Genomic DNA, 22714 nt, shown 5'->3' on the forward strand with positions numbered 1-22714 from the left:
TTTCCAGCTCCAAGCAAGAAATTCTTTGTGTCAGCCAGTAGTGACAGCTGGTAATCAGCTGCAAGAGGAGTCCTGGCCAGTTTCCACAGCCCTGCTCCACCTCAGCCCAGGGAGATGAGCTTGACACTGGGGATAAAATCATTGCTTGCTTTGCATTTCCATCAGTCTGGCAAGACTAAGGTGGAATCTGAGACTGGAGACACTTGTTCACAAAATAAAAATCAACATGAGCAAGGAGGATTGAAAAATAAATAAATTATATTATATATCTTATTATTGCATAAGAATTAAGAGTTGATAGTAACAATGAACTGGGTTAAAAGCTGCTTTGGGATGGAGGTCATTCCCTTTTCCAGCTCAGAGCACCAATTTATGGTGACTCTCAAGTACTAGAAAACAGAACTCATTCTGGATAAAATAGTCTTTCAAAAGTATAAAATCCTGGAGTTCTAAATCAGCTCAGGGCAGCAATCACAGAGTGCAGTTCCACACCAAGCTCTGGAACAAAACTGGGACACAAAAACTGGGATGGAAACTTCAGCTTGTGCTGAGATTCCCCCAGTGCAACTCCCTCAAAACTGAGAACTAAAACCAGCACACCTGAAATGAGGATGTTTAAAATTCAGATCTCAATCTTTCTTTTCCTAGCAATTAAATAGGATAAATGTTTAATTTAATTTTTTTTTTTTTAAAGCACACAGCTAGGGGCATGAGGAACTTAGAGTGATAAAGAAGCTTAGAGTGGTTCTGCCATGTTGGTTCACTGATGATTAAATTGGTTTAAATATTAGCTATAGTTAGAACTGTACAAAATAGACTTTGTTTTCCAGGAGTTACACAGAACTTTTCAATTTCATAGAATTCTGCACTGCCTCAGCTACGGGCTCCATTTGCAGTGCTGATTAAATAGCTTTTTGCATCAAAAATGCAAATATATACACATTTTTGATGCAAAAAACACTCTTTGCTTGAACACTCTTATGTCTGCTGTGATACTGTCCTGTTTGTGCTCAACAAATTTTTCTGTTCCTGGAACTTCACAGTACATTATGGGCTCAAAACAGACCCACTTGGGGATAAAGCAAACATCCTTAAAGTTATGCAAAACATTCATAACAAAATGCAAATGGTGTTTACACTTTTCAGCACCAGTACAGCAAATCATATTCTAAATTGCAAGCAGCTACCAGCACTATGGAAAAGTTTCTAATCAGCCTCTGTGCTGGGTGTTTCTGGTGTTGCCCCAGCTTTAGGTGGGAGCCCAGAGATGGTGAAATTAGAGATATTTAATTCTGCCAGAAACAGATTCATCTCTTCATTCCTCAGGTGGTTTTTTGGGAAGGACATTCAGCCAGGCAGGGGCTGCCTCCTCTGGGGGAGACAAAAACAACACTCAACAGATTGGATTTTAATTCCACCACTGTTAAAATTAATTGGGGCCAAAATAATTATTGCCATGCCAGGCTGCTGGGCAGTTACAGACTGATGGATTTACATTTTCTGAGAAGCACAAACCCCTGCAGCAGGGGAGGACACACATTTACCCTGCACAAGGGCAAATCCTCACATCCAGGACCCAAATTTCCATTTCCTGGCACTCTGCACCAATAAACTCTGGCCTGGTCAGTGCTGCCTCCAGTGCTGCTCACCAAACTCCTCCTCCCCACAACCAACTCACACCCAAAATGATTCTGGAGGGTGGGGAAGAAAAAACCACATTGCAGAAGAGGCTCAGCTTGCAGAGAAGGAAGCAGAGGAAGGTGGATGGAGAGCAGAGCTCAGGATTTGTTCAGGTGGGGAGCTCAGCCAAGAGGAGCAGAGAGAAGTGAAGGAAGTTTGAGCATCTCTCCCCTGTGAGCAGTGAAGCTGCTGTGAAATCTGGGAGGATCTGCTCTCCTTCCTTCATTTGCTGAATTTTGTGCCTTTAGAAAATTCTCCCACCTGTTCTGCTGGACACTCCTTGCTTCTCCAGTTGGAAAATGTCCACTGAGAACTTCAATGTTCTGCTCTGCAAAGGGCAGCCCCTGAAATGGAGAGACACAAAGCAACTGAAAGAGCAGGGGACAAAAAACAGTGCAAGGAAAATTGGATTCATAGGTGAAAAAAATCTAAGGTTCAACAGAAACCTTCTGGTTTAAATCAGCCACCAGATTGTACCTGATCTTTCACACCTGCTCCCTTCTAGACTCAGGCACCTGCCACTGATCCCCCGTGAAAGAAATGTGATGAAAATCAAAATGAAAAGAAAATGATGACTGGGTTGGTACTGGATTGTAACAAAAATTGCAGGCTCTGCCTTCATTAGGAGCAAACAGGATATTAATGTAGGAAGAGTTGCATACTTTGCATGGAAAACATCTTCATGATCAAAGATCTGGTTTATATAATTTGCTTCCTTGATTATACAAAGAACTACATGTAAAAATATAGTTTTGCTTTACAGAAGAATTTACTTAAAAGCTTCCCCTGCTCATCTCCTCAGTTCCCACCTCCCTGATCAATGCACCTGTCCTCACTGCAAGGGTTCATCAGTCTGCTCAGACTGAATGCCAAAAACCTGAGCAGGGAATAATCCTCACAGTTTGCAATACTTAAAGTAAAACCTGGCATAACTTTTCTACAGATATCTTAATAAAATGCATAACTAGGTTTTATTCAAAGGCCAAAATTCTCTGACAGTCCAACCAGACCAAGACATCAGAGCTGGAGCTCTGCAGATGCATTTTTGTTGCCCTCCAGGTTCTCTTTACTTTGCATTTGGTGTTTTAAATTTTGCCTCCCAGGAAGCCAAGCTTGACCCTCAGACTGGAGCCTGTGTGGCTCACAGATAAGTAGCTCAAGTCTGAATCACTTGTTGGGCCACACAGGGAAACACATCAAGAGACCTTTTATCTACTGTGTCAGTCCTTTGCCAAATCCAGGAATCAGGAAAATTCAGATTTTACAGGGCAAAACACATGGTGAGCTCAAGGCAAACACAAATGAATGGCAAAAGACAACACTCACCTGATAAAGTTCACTGAAATGCAGAAAAATGAAGTTTGTCCTTTTTAAATTGTTCCTTTGTGTAAAGGGGATTACACTGCCTGTGATTTAGTGCTGCTTTCAATGGCTGCTGCTGTAAAAGTCAGATTACCAAAATGAAATGATTTAGGAAGAAAATACAAGGGCAGGTGCCAAAAGCCCCCAGAAGCACCTGAAATCATTTCTCCTGAATTACTTAGCCCAGTTATGTTCTTGTCCCTTCCTGTAAGTTGTGTCTACTCCAGTTTATGACCATCACATTCTGGAACAGCTCCAGGTGGAAAGAGCACTAAGCCCCTCACTTCAGTATGGGAGTCTTGCAATAAATACAGAACTATTGCAGGGGCAGAGCTGTTTCTTCTGATACCAGGTTTTTAAAAATGAGGTATCTAATTCCACCTTCTCATTAAGAAACATCCTTTAAATTAATTTCAGCTTTACCTGTTGTAAAGTATTGCACTAGAAAATCTGTTTTCTATGCTTATTGCAGTTCCTTGGTGGTCTCAGAAGAGAACACTCCACTTTAGAGATGGGCACTTCTGTCTGAAATTTGCAGGGAAATTTTGCAGTAGATTTTATCAGTGCAGTGCTGAGGGTGGGGACCAAACCTCAGCAGGCAAGAGAAGAATGGCCACCATTTGAAAAAGGCAATTTGGACATTTGGAAAGAGGTTGTGGCTGAGTGAGGGGATGAACCCTGACCTCCCCCTCCCCATGGGCACCTCTGGGCTGTGCAGGACACCTGATGGACATGAAGCTGACTCTCTGGACATGGATCTGTCACTCTGGACATGGATCTGTCACTCTGGACATGGACATCTTCATGGACATCTTCATGGTTCTGGCACTCTGGACACATTTGTTCTCTCTGTGCCACCAGGTTTTTTTCTCTTCCAGACATTTCTGTGTTTTCACTACTTTGTGAAACACCAGCTTCCAGAAATCTCTCTGTAACACAGATTTGTGAGTATTTTGTTCTTCTTCATGATTTCTTTCTGTCCTTTCTGGCACTGTATGTTATTTCCAAATGTGCAAATGATGAAGTTACTTGGGATATTTTTGCCAGCATGATTGAGAGCTCAGACTGACAGCTGGTTATCACCACCCCACTCCCTCCTTTTGTTGATCCCTCACTATTCAAAAGTCAGATGCTTGTCTCCCACTCTCCTGAGCAGAGAGAGCTCTTTTCTACCAGTGTGTGCTTTAAATACCCAGCTGAGTAGGGCTGCTATCATAAAGTAATAATTAGGTGCTGCTGTTGTGAATGACTGCACTGCTGTTAGGTGCAAACATAATGGGGATGATTCAAAAGACACTTCCATTGTGCCTGAATGTTTCCTCCCAAACAGAATCCATGCCCAGTTTTGTGAAAAAGAATTTATGAAATGATTTTTAACCACCTGGAACCAAAATTAAGTGTACTTTTAAGTTTCACATTATGAGTATTCATAGGCAGGGAATCAGCCACTTCTAGGTAATTATGAGATGAAACCATTAATGTCATAAACCAACAAATGCTCTATCAGCATGCAAGGGGTGCTAAAAAAGCAATGACAATTTTAATAAACCCATACAAGTGATATTAACATCATTTTAAAAAACCCACAATTGATAAAGCTTCAAGAATCAAAGCTTATATAAAATTTAATATTTATGTGGGCACTTGCAGAAGGTTTGGGGGGAATTTTATATATATATAAATTTATATGGTGCCTTTGACCAAGTTTTCCACATATAAAAAGTTACTTAAGGAGAGTTGTATCAGCATGGCTGCTCATATTCATTAGGGTTATACCCAGTTAGAATTTAGAGTAAATTCAGAGCTATCTCTCCACACTGTTGTGCAGCTCAGTCTGTTCTGGTGACATCCATCATTAACAGTTTTGAAGGGAAGAGTCTGTCACGTTTCTCTTCTGATAAGACCATTTTGGGAATGAATTAAATAATTTGGAAAACATCAGCAATGTCTGACTATATGCCTGCTTAAAAATTCTATACTGAAATCCAGCCTCTTAAAATAAAAATGGGCCCATGGGATTTGTTCATTGATTCCCTTTTATTGTTATTTTTGTAAGAATTAAATGGTATGACCATGATTTAATGTTGGGGGTTTTTAATTATAAACGTTTTTGGATTTTTTTATTTTTTTTTAAAGTCCTCCTTCAAAGGAAAAGGCACCTTGTTCCCCTAACTCAAGTCAAACAGAATTGACACGTCAGAGAAAAAAAAAAGACAGAAATCCATAAAATGACAGTAAGCTAAAATGGAATGTAATTTCAGCATGACAATTTTATACAGCAAACCCAGGCTTTGAGGTGATGGTGCTCAATAGGAAATAATCATGATAATCAAATAAAACATTGGTGCATCTGCCAGAATCATGGTATGTATATCTTTATTACAGTTTTCAGAATACATGGGTTAACAATGGCCAGGCTGTGATTTCATCAAATTCCTATTTTAAACATTACATACAAACACAGAGCTGTTTAAAAAATAGAAATGCATGAGTTTTGTCACCTTTTTTTTTTTTTTATTATTTTTATTTTTTATCTTTTTTTTTTGGCATCAGGAGTCCTATGACTTCCAAAAGGGAAATCAAATGGTGCATGATAGCAGTGACTGAACTGTAATAGTTATTGTTCACATTCTGTGGCATATGTATCACCTCAAACAGTGCTAAAAGCACTCCAAGAACAAACCCTTCTCCTCTCCCTCTGCCAGTGGCATCAGTGGGTGCTTGCAGGACTGCAGGATGCCCAGGCTCACCCAACTCCCTCCCTGGAGCACAAAAAGCAGCACTAGGAGACCTGGAGACACCTGAACTGAGGCATTTGGCTGCATCTGCTTTGATTTCTTCTTTTTTTTTTTTTAAAAAAAAAAAAAAAGACATTTTAAAATTTTATTTACATTTCGTGTTCATGCGCGAGCGTGTGTGGACACACAGAAGAAGAAATTTCTCACAAACACTTCTTGAAAAATGAGTTTCCAACTTGCAAATACAGTATGGCACATCAGAGGTGGGCTGGACACTGCTCAGCACTCGCCCTGCCCCACCTTGCAGCACTTGGAAGGCAAAGAGCAAAGTAGAACTCAGCCAAGCCTTTGCTGAGTGGAAAAGAAGCAATTTACACACAGAGGGAAGTTTGCTCCCACAGAACCATCACCAGCTTGAAATATTGACCAGCCAGATCATTCTCAGGGCAGCAGGGACTAAAGTCACCCACCAAAGCAGGGCTTGCCTGAGGGATGCAAAAGCTGCAAAGTTTCCTTGACAAAAGCTAAAGGAGGATTTCCAGACCTCAAACTCAGCCAGATTTCTCAGAGCTTGGTGTGTTGTGGGATGAATTTAAAGTAGGGCACTAATGAATTGTGGTTTGGATAGAAATCATGAAAATATTATGTTTTTTTTTTTTTACAGCATTTGTCTGAGGTAGTACATATACCACACACAAAAATGCAAAAATATACAGATATGGTTATTTGCATATTACAGAAGGGAACTATGGGAACACTCTTGGATCTCAGTTCTCAAGAAGAACAGATCATTTCAGATCTCTCATTTTGACCACAGTCAGCTAAAACCAGAACAAATGCCAATTTTCCTTTGCCTGTGCCTCTGGAGGCACTGGCTCTGTTCTGGTTTTAGCCAAATAATTTGATTAACACATAATCAGTGGATGCTGGGGAAGGATCCCTGCTGAAGCACAAACAGACAAGACAGAATTTGTTTGCCCAAAACTGGAGCAAAAAGAGCCCAGACCCTTCCCCCTCTGACCTGCCCAGCCACACATTTCTACATTTGTACACGACTGAAACTTCTCATTCCCATGACATTTGGAGCTTTGATTCATTGCAAAGGTAAAATTATCTTCCTCTTAAATAAACTAAGAAATGTAAACAGTGTAACATCATTAAAAAAAAAACAAACCTCTCTCAGTACTTGTAACTGGTAAAAGTGAATGCAAACAGATGTGCTGGTATATTGTCAACGTCATGTCTCAGAGGACAGAGAGTGAAACATAATTAGCAAGAAATTTATGTATGAACCCTCCAGTGATTTTCTTTCTGGGATTACTTTGAATACAAATATAATTTAACTGATATATTTCATTTTTTTTTTAAATTAGAAAATAAGGCAAGTGCATTTCTGAAAAAGGTGCTACTCTTCTACACTTCTAGATAAACATGTGACACCTCTGAAAATTAGATCAATAATAAAAACATTAAAAATATCTGCAATTTAATATAGACTGAAAAACTATCAAAAGACAAAGTGACCAGCATCAATTTCAGAAAATATTTTAGACTTCATAAATACGAGCACCCTATATTTACATAAATTATCTTCTAAACTAGTTTTCCTTTGAAAGACACTTTTGTTCTAACAGATATGTCCATTAAATTATATAAATGTTTCAAATATGAAAAAAATAGTAGTAAAATAGAAAGCATCAGATGATGTTGTTATTTCGGATTTGCCTTTTTTTTTTTTTTCCCTAAGATTTGGTTCTTGAAAATCTGTAGCCAGCTTTCACAGAGCTTTTCCAAAAAAAAAAAAAAAAGAATATAACTCATGGAAATGAAAAATTTGTGCACTAATAATTACTGCTATCATATAAAGATTCTGTGGAGAGCTTTTGAGTTTTCACATATAAAGATTATACCAATACTTGTAAATCCCAGCAAATGCTAGTTTCAAAATCTGAATTCTAAGACACTATTGATTTATACAGACATTATGAACCTAATCCTTTAAACTGGCTTTGTACATTAAGCACATTTTTCCAACTGGAAATTTAATAGTTCCATTTAAAGAAGCAATGCTTCAATACAAGGCTGATGTTGACCTTACATGAAACAGGATAGAATTCTTTTTAGCTCTTACTGATAAACAAGGAGACAAAATCCTGTTGCATGCCTTTTTTTTCCTTTTTTTTTTTTTTTTCCTGAAGTACCATACAACTCTTCAGTGTGTTACTAAAACCCCCAAAATTTAGGGATTGTATTTAGTTGACAGCAAGCATTTCACTAGGCTTCAGTGGTATTCCTATGTTTAGAGCTATGGGCAAACCCCCTGCATTCTTTGAAGAAGTTTTGAAAAACAAAAAAAAGAAAAAGAAAATTCAATCCTAGATTGAAAAGGAGCTGTATCTTTTCTTTACAGTAATGTAGTTTGCAATTGTGAGAATTTATCCCAAACTAGTCCCACAGTTTCAAGAGGATCTCAGCAGAGAAGCAAAAAGAATCTACTGTACAAAGATGCTTGGCTCAAGCAGTAGTGCAAAGATCCACTGCCCCAGGAGCAAAGTGCCCCAGGACAAGCAGTTTGTGCACAGACACCAAGTGACACCTCACCTTCCAAACAGCCTTTACAGACTCTAAAAAACCCCAAGTTCCCCATAAACCCAGGCAATAAAAGCATCCATAATAATTTCATCAATCAGTGATAAGCATCAATAAACTGAGAACAAGTGCCAGCTACTACAGAGCATCCTGATTCCTTAAAAACATCAAAATCAGCAACTTAGGCAGTGGTTCCACTGGAATTCCACTTCAAATCCTCCATCCCATCCAGGTGAGCAGTGGAGCCCCAGTGAGCCCAGCCAGGCTGGACACTGCCCTGGGGACAAAGGGACAGTGGCAGGACAAGCAGTGACTGCTCACCTGGGCAACTGCAGTGCCTGGACACAAAGAGGGATGGGAGGAGCTTCCCAAAAATCAGACTTGGAAATGTGTTGGTAGCTGCAAAAAATCTCAGCACTAAAATCCACCAGTGGAGACCCTGCTACGTATTTTACCTGAGAAACAGAGGAAAAAACTCAGAGGCAGTTCTGAAAAAACTTCATTGTGTAGCTTGTCTCTAAAAACCTACACACAGGTATTTTAGCATCATCAAAATAGGACAATCATACTTTCCCCCAAATACCTTTATAAAGAATATATAAGTACACAATTAGAAAAATCCCTCCTTAGATACAGTTAAAAACATATCCTGCCCTTGATATCATTTTGGAAAAAATTCTATGCTCTGTTTTATTTATTTATTTTTTTCTTTTTAGCAGTGATAAGTAACTACTCATCATCATATCACCAAAAATGTAGATATGTGGTATATCCTACTGGCAGCTGAAACAGCTGAATCCACCAGGCTTTACACTGAGATAAGGTTTTCAGCAACCTGACTGGGGCTATGTGTTGCTTTTTTATGGTTACAAAAAAGATTCTGATAATGTAGACCAGCTCATCTCTGAATTTATTAACATACAATTTTATTATTTTTCCTTTCATGTTCAAATCAGAACTGCAAATGGAATCCACAGCTGTACTCTTGCAACAAAACTGTATTTTCTTAGCCATATAAAACATAACCTAGAAATCCCCAACTCCTTTCATGTGAGTTGCCAGCTTAAACAAAAGGGGTGGAAAAAAAAAAAAGAAAACATAAGAAAATAAGAGATATACCCTACTGTTTAACACTGTTTACAGATCTTGGTAGTTGGGGAAATAAGATACAGTATGTGGATGTTTTTAGCAACAGCTTTAAAATTACATATTTGTACACCATCTCATGTACTCAATACCAGTATTCCTTTATGATCATTGCCAATTTGGATGAGAAACTGTTCCCAAAGCACATCCATTTCATTGTAAATAAAACAATTCATTAATTCTTTGGCATCAGAAGAATCATATAGCTGCAATTGCTCCGTTGTGTCGAGAACGAGACCTTTCCAAAGTTACTCGTTTGTTATCTGCAACAAAAAGAGAGAGAAAAAAAAAACCCAAATCACCACAAGATTTGAAACACGGATAATGCAATGTCAAGAGGTTTTCAAACAGCCCTGAAAATCATCCTGAATGATATGTAAATAAGTAAGTAGGAGACTGGATCAGAGAAGTTTCGCACTGCAGCTGCCAGACTGAGTTCAAGAGTTCTGCAATCAGCAATAAATTACTTTCCTGATCAGAGAAGCTGGGTGATAAAAGCATTAGGAGAATCCTGAAACACAGTCCCCTTGGAAACAGCACATGAGAAATGAAAATCTGGGTAAAAATCCTTCCAGTTTTATAAATAATTTATGCACAGAACCTCTGGAAAAAGACATTTCGAGTTTCATGAGAATGCACTGACCAGTGCAGTGGTGAAAACCTGCTGGATGCTCCAAGCCCAAAAGCCCAAACACCTCTCACTGTAATTTGGTACAGAGTTAAAAATAGAACAGTTAAATCAGCCACTTCCTAAGCATTTCCTGATTGTGCAACGTGAACAACTTTTAGTATAAAATATTACACAGTAATTATTGCAATGAATAATAAATGTGTCTCTATCACAGGAAAACAATCACCGAGTACCAGCCACACTCCTAAATGCCTTCACAATAAAACTTTAAAGCAATGAATACACACACACACACACAAAAGGGGCAGAAGATTAACCCCCACTCAGAGTTCTGCAGGTTTGCATCTTTCTTTTTGACAATGATCCTGCCATGCAATTTTTTTTTCTTCTTTTTTTTTTTTGTTTTGTTTTGTTTTGGTGGCTGCTTTCTTTTGACCTTTTCCCTCATGTCCCTTTCAGTGCTGCTCTGCACCAGAATGTCCCAAAAGAGGGATGGAATATCATAACATTGATGCCTTTTGGGGCTACCTAAAAACAGAGGGCAGGCAGAATTAAGGGAATAAAAAGCAGTTCTATTTATTGAAGGGTCTTCAGAGACATTTAGGGCAGACAAAGCCCAAAAGCCCAAAGTCATTTGCTCTTTGCCTTCTTAGTCACCCAGTAAGACTCAGCAATTCTTTTCTTCTACATCAAAACTTGCTATCATTTCTATTTCTTCTTCAGATTCTACATTCAAAGACCTTTCTGTTATACAAACATATCTGTGAGAGCTTCTGTCAAATCCTGATCCTTCCCAACACTGAAGGGCACAGGGCACTGCCCCAGGAATCCAGAAAATCCCCAGAGATTTTCCAGTCCTGAACAAACCCAGGACTGACCAGCAGGAAACTCCTGACCCTGCAGGGCACAGGGCACTGCCCCAGGAATCCAGAATCCCCAGAAATCCAGAAAATCCCCAGAGATTTTCCAGTCCTGAACAAACCCAGGACTGACCAGCAGGAAACTCCTGACCCTGCAGGGCACAGGGCACTGCCCCAGGAATCCAGAATCCCCAGAAATCCAGAAAATCCCCGAGATTTTCCAGTCCTGATTGACCAGCAGGAAACTGCTGACCCTGCAGGGCACAGGGCACTGCCCCAGGAATCCAGAATCCCCAGGAATCCAGAAAATCCCCAGGAATCCAGAAAATCCCCAGGAATCCAGAAAATCCCCAGAGGTTTCCCAGCCCTGCACAAGCCCAGGGAGCCAAGGCTGGTGGCCAAGGTGACCTCCAGAGGTTCCCTCCAACCTTTAGAGCCACTGCTCTAACCCAGCACAGCCAGAACCGGGCCAGGCAATTAAACAAGACCAAGAAATTCATCTCTGTGATCTGTTTGTGGCCAGAGAACAGAGGCTGCCCTGGGGAAGGCACAATCAGCCCCTTTCCCTGCTCCTGGAAGTGCCTCCAATGCTGTGGGGAATTAACGGCTCCTTTAGCAAGATTATTAGTCCTTTTTATAGTTCTGCCTTGCCTCCTCTTCCTAATGAATCCAGCCATGCATAAAGTATTCAAATTACCCTAAGTCAATCTGTTTTGCATGGGAATAAATCTCTGCACTGGTTGCAGTGTCACTAAGTGCTGGCAATTGAAGCACAAAAGAAGGGAAATCATCAACTCCAGAGCACAGACAGGAGTGGGACCTGCTCTCATTTCAACCATCAACTCTCCAGCTTCTAAACACATTAGGAGAGTCTAAGAACTGGTAAGATTTTCCTTTCTTCTTCTTCTTCTTTTTTTTTTTTTTTTTTGTTTTTTTTGGTTATGATTTTCTCCTTTCAGTTTTTTCCCTATCCTGGAACATCTTCTGCAAGTGACAACTCAGCTTCTCCTGTTGCAAAGCTGGGCTGTGACTTGAGGAAAACATAAAATCACAGAAGAAAATCATAAAGAAATATAATTTCCTTCTTCAGGTAATAACAGAAGTGTTTTCTTAATACATATGTGTTAAGTTAAAATGAAGGGTTTGATATTAGATGTGAAACTGGATTGTGCTGGCATTTCACTCGAGTTTTGAGAAATCATGACATTTCTATCACTTTCAGCATGCACATTCAGTTACCTCCAACATCTGCATTTACCTTTTTTATGTGACAGACCATATTGAACACAACACAAAGCAAGTCTGGTTCATAAACATCACTGACTATTCTGGCATAAAATTAACTAGAAAATCAATAAATGGTAAAACTATTTCCTTTTATTATAGGGGGGGGATGGGGAGGGAAAATCAGAGTAAGTTAAAAGTAGTAGAAATGAAATAAAACATCATTGCCCAAAGGCTCAGAGTTTTGAAAACATGCAAACATGAGTAGAAATCATGGCCACAGGCTCTGTGAGCACCACTCAGGCCTTCTGGGGAACCCCACCCACAGGGGAGAGAATTTTATTTCTCACTTTCTTCTTAGAAGTGCATTTTCTTTAAAAGCAGGGCACACTCTGCTCCCATTACAGACATTCTAATCTATCTCAGAAATGAACACACCACCTGCAAAGTGCCCTCCCAACCTGCTGAAAGGAATTTTCTTGGAGCAGTGAAAGGCAGAACAGTGAAGGATTAAAATGGGAAACAAAGCAGATTTTTATATCACAAAATAATCTTCATCTTTTAGCTAGCTGGATCGAATGAAAATGAAGTAAATATAAAATTAAATGCTGGCAAATCAAATCAGCAGTTCCTTTTTAGTGCAGATAACTCTGGAATGCAATGGTGACCATGCAAAAAACCAGATGGACTTTGTTATAAAAAACAATTCCTTGCTCAAGTCTTCTTGAACTCAGCATTGTACCAAGATGGGAATAATCCCTGCAAAATCTATTTTTCCTTTCCTTAATGCTCCTTCATTAGCTCTGTTATTAAAAGAGAAGTCTCAATAGCTGCCACAGATTTATTAACTCAGTAGCTTGTTATCAACACAGAACTCAGTTATATGAGGAGAAAAATAAATGGTACTTTGCAGAACTGCACTACTAAGATTAAGTGACTTCTTCATTTCATTTTCTCCTTATCCACTCTTCCAGGTAGTAACTTTATGCTCTCCTAATTATAAACCCTATTTTGTATGAGCAATCAATGCTATAATAATATAGATGTTGTGCAGTCCAATGGACTGGTCATGACACTGAGATATCTGATAATGGAAGAGACAGAGTCTATAAAACCATCCCTCAAAGGTACCTGATTGGAATTTGCATTATCCTGCAACAAGAAAAAAAAGTTCTCTTCTATCATTATCTCTCAGCCCTGATATTAAAATTATAAATGTGTTACAAACTGCTACTTTGGGCTTGGCAGCTTATTGGACTGCTTCTTCCCCTCCTAAATCACCTCCCCAAGGTGAAAGAATTGACCTTTCCACAGCAGACAATAATAATAATAATAATAAAAGCTGCTTAATACCCAGAGAAAGCAGGTACTGGTTTGACTTGCCTTGAAAATGATCACAGTGAGAAGGTAGAACTCTCAGCAGTTAATAAAATATTTAAAATTTCATCTTTTTGAAATAGTTTTGACTATGCAAAAGAGACAGAAAAGTGTGCTGTAAGGGAATTTGTATGGCCTGTGCCTTTGGGAATCAATGAAAGCCTTTACATCAAACATTTATTTCTTCATTCATGTAAAATCTTGTTCACTAGGAAATCCTACTGAAACACATCTTGTTTTCATGAGCAACCAAAGGAAAAATACTCATGCAGTCCCACGCACTGCAGCCAGTAAAAGAGAGAAAAGAGTGGGAAAAGCAAAACAATTTCCTACAGGTATGGAATGATTGCAGAAGAATGAGAGAATCACTCATTTCAGCAGGTTTTAAATGGATAAAGTGAACAACAGATTCCAAGGATCAAACCCCCCATCTGCAATAATGATGACATTGCCATTTACTCCACAGAAAAACTGAAAACATGGATTCCATTTTACAAGCACCACTTTTTTTCTGATCAGGATAATGAAATATTTTCTGGTGTCACTGATCCAAACTGTGACAAGTTAGGTAAAATTCAACTCACTTGAGCCTGAGTAGCCTCCAGTTTTCTCCTTGAGCTACCCAAGCACAGGGAAAACTGAAGCCAATTTATCATTTAATTATTTGCTGCAACAGCACATTAATTACCAACTGCTTGAAGAAATAATAATAATAATAATAATAATAATAATAATAATAATAATAATAATAATAATAATAATAATACTAATACTAATAATAATAACAATTTTAGGTTTTATTTTAATATTATTGTTATTTTCCTTTCTGGACTGCAGGTACCTTCATCCCCTTTAGCTCCTCACAATGAAAGGTAATTTTTTTTTTTTTTTTTTGGAAAATGGAATTGCTAGAACCTGAGGCAGGAGCAGAAGTGATCCAGAGTAAAGCAGCAGGGAAGTCCATCCACACCCAGCAGCTGAACATTGCCTGGCCTGAGCTCTGACATTATTGGAGATCCCAACTGAGAAAAAAGCCAGGAAAGGAAATTAAGAGCATCAAAACTGCTGTTGCTGTCTGGAGCAAAACCCTTTTTTGAGAGCAAATGGCTCTCCTAACCTCAATTCTCTTAAGATTCAGTCCATCTCTGGGAGATTTGATTTCAAATCGATCTTTCAGAATGTATGGCCTATAGAGAAAAAAATAGCAATAAGGCAAAAAATCAGTTATGGGAGAAATAGAGCTGAAATAGCACTGCAGAGAAGGCTCTGAAATAGCTCTTTGCAAAAAATCCTTATTGCCAAGAGATGCAACAAGCAAATAAAACACTTTTCTAACTGGGTTAAGGGAAACTGTACACTTCATATATTTTCTATTAATCTTTAAGTATTCAAACCACTCTTATTTCAACCTAAACACACCTGGTAAAATCTGAACTCCACCCTTGATAACCATCACACCAGGGCACTGACATTCACTTGGATTTGATATTTTTGTAACCAAAAACTGAGAACAGATCAAGTGAACCAACATTCCTGCTCTCAGCCTTTTTTTTTTTTTTTTTGCTAAACAAAATCTCAAATTCTTGACAATCCAAGTTAAATGCCAGGTTAAAAGGTTATTTTAGCATGAGTTTCAAAGAAAACATCGAGATTTCAAGCAAACCCTGGAGCTGTAAGGTCAAATTTTATAAATCCTGGTTTATTTTGGTTTAGGTCAAGACTTTCTTGTGGAAGCTGAGTGATAACCTGGGTTTATAAATGTTATGATCAAGAAACAGCAGCTTACCCTTAGGCCAAAAAAAAACCCAAAAGGTTTTTAGTGTTTTGGCTTTTTTTTGTTTTGTTTTGTTTTTAAAGCCTCCAAAATCAAGACAGCACAGCTGAACACATTAATTACACAGATTTATAATTATAATTATTTGTTAAAAAATGTTACTGGGATATTTATAAATATATTGATCTGTAAGGTGCTGAGGAGGAAGAGAAGGTTTAAGAAGAGATAAGGAGGAAGAAAAAGAACCAAACAGAACTGCAGCACATAAAAGGATGTCTCTGAAGGTTGAATGGCTCCTCCTCAGGAAAAAAAAAGCATCTCCTGAGTGATCTGCTCAGAAATGCTGCTCCAGAGCTGGCAGGTCATCCAGGGAACACACTGCACCCTCATTCTAAGGCTTCCAGACTATTCCAATTTCTCATGGAGAAGAAACGTGGCTGTTTGGATCCCCTTTAACTTGCTAAATAAATTTGCTAATGCCCAGCAGCACTGTAGTAGGGAAGCAGGTCTAAAATACAGAGAGTGAAAGAATTTAAACCCTGGCACAAAAGAGTTTTACTCAGATTAAAAGGGAACAAAGCCACGTCTAATCTTTGTGCTGCCACTCAGCCCCAGCTTGCTGGGCACTGCTAATTGTAGCCTTTGAGTCCCAGGAAGATGCAGAACATCAGTAGAAAACCCATTTATTTGTGTCCTGTGTGTTAGACACAAAAGTGCTTTAATAGGGAATAATGTGGGAAGTTTTAATGCTGAATGGCATGTGTGATGACATTTACCAGCTCAGCTCAATCCAGCTGTGACCACAGTCAATCCAGCGTGGCAGCACAATCAAAGACACACTTCTGCAGCCCAAATTGAGGAGATTGCCCATCTGTATCATAATTCCAATAAAGAAATAAATACTTACCCTATTTAGAGCTGTATTTGTAGGATGAAAAATGGATTTGTAAACCCTGTTTTCGAGTAATCAGTTTAAAGGAAATTTTACTACAAAAAACAACCCACAAAACAAAGAAAGAATTGGCCCAATAAGATAAGATTCCTTAAACCTTTAAATGATCTGTTTAATATTTTAATTTGCCTTTGCTTTCTTTGTTAATAGCCCCACTTGGGATGTGCAGTGAAAGCTCTTCCACAAGAGTTGCACTGGAAAAGCCTGAGCAGGAGGAAACACATGCCTGCCTCAGGGGTTACAAGACAAATCAATCCATTTTTCTCCTTTCCTCCAAGGGTAATTGGCCTTTAAAATTACAGAGAAAAATAGGCCTTCATGTCAGTACAATGCAGGCACATATACAGCCATTTTCCATTTCTTTTTCACTTGGAATTCTCAGCTGAGAGGTAAACTTATAAAGGTGGGAAAATAAAAAGGAGATGAAGAGGAACGATTGCATCAGTTCAAATCCCCTCCAATAACAAGCAGCACTGTGACCAGAATTTGAGGCTGGAATTTACTGAAACCTGCTATGAAGAGCTGTCATTTTCCTAGGCAGTATTTTTTTATCCTTGATTGTGATAAAATTTTCTCGAATTTTTGTGACAGCCTGTACCACCAGCACTCATGGAGATTTATCACAGAATTTAGACAAACTGAGGAGTTCTAATTATTGCTTCATTTTCCATAAAATCTCACAAAGTAATACTGATTTTTACCTCATTCTTCTGAAATTGCCTTTTTCAAGGAGCAATCATGGCTATGAATATCCCTGCAATCCTTCTGCTGTGCTGCACACATAATCACACATAGACTCAGTTGCAGCCTTTGAATGCTGTAAATTGTATACAGTGCACTGAAATTGGCTAATAAATTGTTTGATAGCAGTGAAACTCAGATGTTAGTCTTCTTACTTTTCTGATTGCTATTAAATCTGATTTGCAATACATTAATCATATCCTACTCCTAATAAGAGATTGCCATGTGAAAATATTTCCCTGTGCATAAAGATGAGCAATCAGCTAAGCCACAACTGATACATGAAAACAAGAACAAAGTTGAAAAAAGTCCAAATAACTTCATGTTTTCAAACCAGAACTAATATTCCCCTGAAACAGCACTGAAAGCACTAAACTGTTCAGGAGAACTTGCTCACTGGGAGTGTGTGTACAGGTGTAAAGCAATTATTAGATTTGATATCTGCATGAACTCAGGTTCCCATTAGAGCCTGAATGCTTCAATGACCTTGTTATTTTCCTTCCAATGCTCCCAGACCTGATCAGCTTAATTATTCTGACTAGTGAAACATTTAGGACATGAAGGTTTGATTTGTTTTAAGCCAAATGAGACAAATGAAAGCACTTCACAAAACAGCTCAAAGAAAAGAATAAAACACGTGAGATGATGTGTCAAATCCAGCAAGTAACAGCAACAAAGAAAAAAAGAGAGAGATCCTTAGCAATAAAAATACATGTATTCAGATATTTTTTCCCTTGAACCTCTCCTGCATAGAAAAAGGATTTAGCTCATGAATCAGAAAGGGGAAATAAGTTTCAGAGAGTAAATTAACTGTCTGCTTCAGTCCTGAAAGAATCCAGATCCCAAAACACAGACTGTGATTCTTCTTTCATGACTACACGCACACACTTTAGCAGTTGCCCAAAAGTAAAAGTAGATCCTCTGCTCAAAAACCACTTCATGCCAGAGAGGACAGATGTGCTGATGTCAAAGCTTTGTCTCCCTGTTTTAATTGTCCCTACTATTTCTCTGCTAAGGAAGTGTGTGACACTGCAAAAACCATGTATTCACATTGAAACACATCTGTCTGCTGCTAATACACTGCATTCTTCATCAATAATGTAATTTCAAATGTCCTATTCCCCATTAACACCTCCACTCCCAGTTTGTACTGGCTTTGTGAGAGCTTCCAGAGCAGGACAAGGGCACAGGCAGTGATGGGTTCTGAACTGCACAGGGAGCCCCAAACTCCCATCCCTCACCCCACAGCATGTCCCTAAAGGAACCAGGCTGTCCCTGCTCTCAGCCCTGTCCAGCCTCATTGCATCAGCCCACCCAGGGGGGAGCAGGATGGGGAGAGCAGCACCAGCTGAGCTGAAGGCAGTGCCTGGCATCAGCTGCACTCCCCTCTGCAGACACAGGGATTGCATCTGACACAGCAAAGCCAGGGGAGAGGGCTCCTCACCCCCCCCAAACTGCCTGACAGAAGTCAGTACCAATCCCTCCCCACAGCCACAATCAAAAGCTGACAGATGAAAGTCAAAGGGGAAGCTTGCCAGAGAATCCCTACGATATTTTATTAAAGAGAGGGGTAAGGATGATGCCTTAGGATTGTAGCTTTTATATTTTCAAGTTCTGTATATATACAGGGTGTAACTGTGAACTCCATACACTGTTAGTTACTGTCTTCACATTCTGGTCAGATAAAACAATCCCTCTGGGCCTGAGATCCAAGGACACCCTACAGCCTCAGGCCCCAAAAGTATAAATAGAAGTGAATTGGGGGGGGGGGGCACTGAATGACTTCATTATCTGAAGCTGTAATTAGAGCATTAACCCCTGATATGCAAATGGACCAAATTTATAATTGTCTGGGAAACTCGTGACCACTGCCCGTGTTGGGTGCAGCCTCTGGGGGCTTTGGCTGCCCAAGGTGGATCTATTGAAAGCCTTGAATAAATCCCCACTTTATTCTCTTGACCTTGCCCAGCCTCTGCTCTAGGGAGCCACCCCAGGGCATCAAGGACAGCTTTGTCTGGCTGGGATTGATGCCTTAACTTTGAGTTTTCATATTTTCCAGACTCTGCACTGCATTGCTGTGTGACCCTGAACTTTTATATAAAGTTTGGCCAGCTCAGTCACACAAACAATCCTTGTCCAGCCCAGAGCCAAGGACACGCTGCAGCTCCAGCCCCAAAAAGTGCAAACAGAGAGAATGGAGAGAATCTGGGACTGCAGAGCCTGGAGCTGGGATTGGACAATTAACACAAGATGGGAATGGACCAAAACTGATAAAAGTGAAACTTGTGACTCTGAGTCCATCCTGAGTGTAGCCACAGCCAGGCTCTTGCTCTGCCCAAGGTGAATCCTTGGAAGCTCTTTAATAAATCCCTTTTTTATTCCTTTAACTCTGCCCAGCCCAGCTCCCCTGTAGCCACACATCCCTGCACAACTGCTCTGCACACAATGAAAGCAATCAACTCCAAGGCAGTGAGAAAAGGAAAAGTTCTCTTTGCTCCAAAGGAAATTCCTTCAAAACAGGAGTTGGGTAACTCTCCTGGAAAGCAGGTATTTCCTGCTGGTTCATGTAAACTGATTTTCCTCCATACCCAGACAATGGCAATATTCCTCATAGCCTGCAAAAGTCAGTATTCTGCATTTTTTATGCATCAGAAAAATATTCTCTCTCCCTATATAAATATATATACATATAAAACCCACTCTGCAATAACTTGTAGCCTACATGTAAAATGAAATATTTTAAATAATACAATAAAGGCAGAATATCCATAATTATTTTTCTTGATTAAATAAAATATCAGCATTTTTTATTCATGGCTAGGTTAACATTTACAATTCAGCATTTTGCAATATTTAAGTGGAATTGAATATGCTATGAGAAAACTTAAAACTACATCACTCCTGTATGAGTGGCTGGCACAGGCCATGGATTTCTGTGCCCATCTGCATTTTCCCACAGAACATGAAAGAAAAGCTCCTGTTCCAGCCTGGCAGGATCATCTCTGCACCCCCAAATGAGAAAAACTCCATCCTGAAAGTGACTTTTAATCCATATTATTTGCATGTGCAGGTTATGTCAACGTGAAACTGTTGCTTATTAAAATAATTCATACAAGAAAGTAATTTAGACTACACATGGCAGGCTCTGAGGTAAAATGTAATAACTTTGAAGAACTTGGGAGTCTAATTTCTTTCTTGGCTGAGCACAGACACCTCCATTATGATTCAGTGTGAGAACCCTGTGCTCACATAAAGCAGAATTTGACTCTTTATATTCAAATAAAGAATAAAAGTATAGAAGCAGTTAATGCTGGGCAACAAGGTGTCCTTAAACAGCTCAGAATAGTTTCTATTTACCAACACTTGTATCTGAGCAGGGATATTTTATGTGCTGCTGCAAACCCATTCACTCACTTTCACCCAGGTTTAGTGGGGATAAACCAGGCTCCTCCCTCAGCTCCTGGGCATGGAAAGATTGAAGAAATATTCACATTCCCTTGGGCTGCAGGGGAACCTCCCAAAAACCAGGAAGAGTTTGGGATTGAAATTATTCTTCACCCTTTTCCAGACTGAAGGATAAGGCAAGGGGAGCTTGGCTGTGTCTGGGGGAGCACAACAAGCTCAGAGATCAGAAAAATGAGAAATCTGGGGACAAATCCTGACCTTCAGCATCTCCTGTACACAGAGGATAATCAGGGTGAGGATTGCTGGGTGATGTTTTCACTCTCACATGGAAGAGACTTCAGGCTCCCCCATCACCTCTTCAGACTTGAAAATGTTTTGTGCCACAAAACAAACATTATTTTCCATTCCAGTTTTGTTCTCATTTAGAGATCTCGTTTACAGCACCACTCCAAGACTGGTCTTACCATACAGACAAGGAAATTGTGAATTTGGGTGACAGCAAACAGTCAGGAGTTCCTCTCTGGGCTGGGAGACAGTAGGAACTCACACAAATTTTGCTGCTGGATAAAATGATTAGGAAAATACAACCTTAGTGCCACTAAAATCACATTAATCCATCAGCTGTTTTCTTTGCCTAAAGCTGGTAATGTCCTTTAGAATGATGTTTTCCTGTACAGAAACACTTTTAACTACAAGCTCCTTCTATTTCATCCCAGGGAATAGTTTTCATGCTTGAACTAGTTTCATGTTCAGAAATCACAGAGTGTGAGCAGTTTGCACCTCTTTGTGATTAACCACCAGCCCCCCTCCCTGGGCTCTGCCAGGACTCCCAAAGCCAAGGGATTCTGGCACCTTCCAAAGCCAAATCAATGGAGAGCAGCTTGGCCACTGAGCACCAGAAAAAAACCATTTTGTTGAATTAAACGTTTGATCAAAGGACTTTCACCTTTTCTTGCTTGTGTCCTCTTTAAACAAATGTTCTAGACTGAGTTTGCTGTAAAACAGGACTGAGGCTTTGCTGCACTTTGATGATAATTCCTGCTACTGTTCAAGTATTTCTTTTGCACTGGATACTCAAGGAAACAATTATATAAACTTATAGAAGAAAAAAAAGACATTTTTGATGGTCTTGTAAGTGCTTCATCACCTGTTTATCATTAATGGAAAAAAAAAAATCCCAAAAATAGATCAGCAAACTCTCCCTCATTTTCTAACATAACATTTCAATGGAAAATAGCAACAAGCTGAAATAGGAAATATAAAAGAAAGCTTGTATTTCAGCTTAACAATTTGACTTGCAAGTTTTCTAGGCTTTGGATGCAAAAGGCATCTCTAGAGACTTTTATTTGTGAGGATGGGGACTTTTAAAAATATGGGGTTGCTTTAATTCTATGAAATTCACACCTGTGATTTTGGAATTTCCTACTCAGCAGCAGCAGTAGCAAAGCAAACTGCAGATTAAATATTTTCAGAAGGTTTACTACAAAGTCTGGTTTTTTTTTTTTTTTTTTCATAAACTATGCAAATCTGGCTACTTATATTCCAAGAGTTCTACTGATTCAGTTTAAGGCAAATAACTATTTCATAAAGCAGCATGCTTGCAGAGGGCTGGAAATGATATCTCACTCCAGAAGGGAAAAATCCAAGGAAGATAAATAATCTATACAAAGTATTTTCACATGCTTTTTAATTTATATATTTTTTTACAAGAACACAGTTAAATATCCTTGTAATGCCAGTAAAAACAGCGCCAAAGTGCTAAATGCAATTTGATTTATTTGGTTTGTTTTGAGTTCTAATTCAAACTCAAGCCTTATGCATTTCAAGTCCAGCCCAGCATGAGAGAGCCTCAATATCTGCAAAGTCCAGCAGGAAGGATTAGAAAATGTCACAACACCTTCAGGGCACAGCAGATCCTTAAAAATAGGGGATGATTCAAGAGTTTGAACAGGAAAAATACAGCAGGGGACCTTTAAAAAATCTGCATCAGGTTTCTGAACCTCCCCTCTTACTGCTTCTCACCCACAGGAACAAACCTGGGTGCAGGAGGGACCTTCCAAAAGTGAAATAAAAATGCTCTGGATGATTTAAAATGAGTTTATATATGTGCACATAAATGGGTATTTTAGAGGAACACCAACTTATGTCTCTTGACAGGTAAAGCTTCACTGGAAAAATGATAAACAGTTGATATCCAGGATTTCTGAGTTTTCTTTGACAAAGGCAATGGATACT

At 39.2% G+C, this 22714-nt stretch overlaps 1 protein-coding gene across 1 annotated transcript in view; it reads right to left on the reverse strand.

Annotated features, from left to right (window-relative positions):
• Positions 1-7487: 7487 nt before the first annotated feature.
• The window catches only part of DIAPH2 (diaphanous related formin 2), a 157681-nt gene continuing 142454 nt past the window's right edge, over positions 7488-22714 (reverse strand). Inside the window, exon 27 of the mRNA XM_079319084.1 lies at positions 7488-9778. Within this exon, the coding sequence (XP_079175210.1) occupies positions 9714-9778 (65 nt within the window). The 3' untranslated portion in view covers positions 7488-9713. The remainder of the gene's footprint in view (positions 9779-22714) is intronic.

Source organism: Erithacus rubecula (genome assembly GCF_903797595.1).
Source record: "Erithacus rubecula genome assembly, chromosome: 15".
In the NCBI taxonomy this organism is placed as follows: Eukaryota; Metazoa; Chordata; class Aves; order Passeriformes; family Muscicapidae; genus Erithacus; species Erithacus rubecula.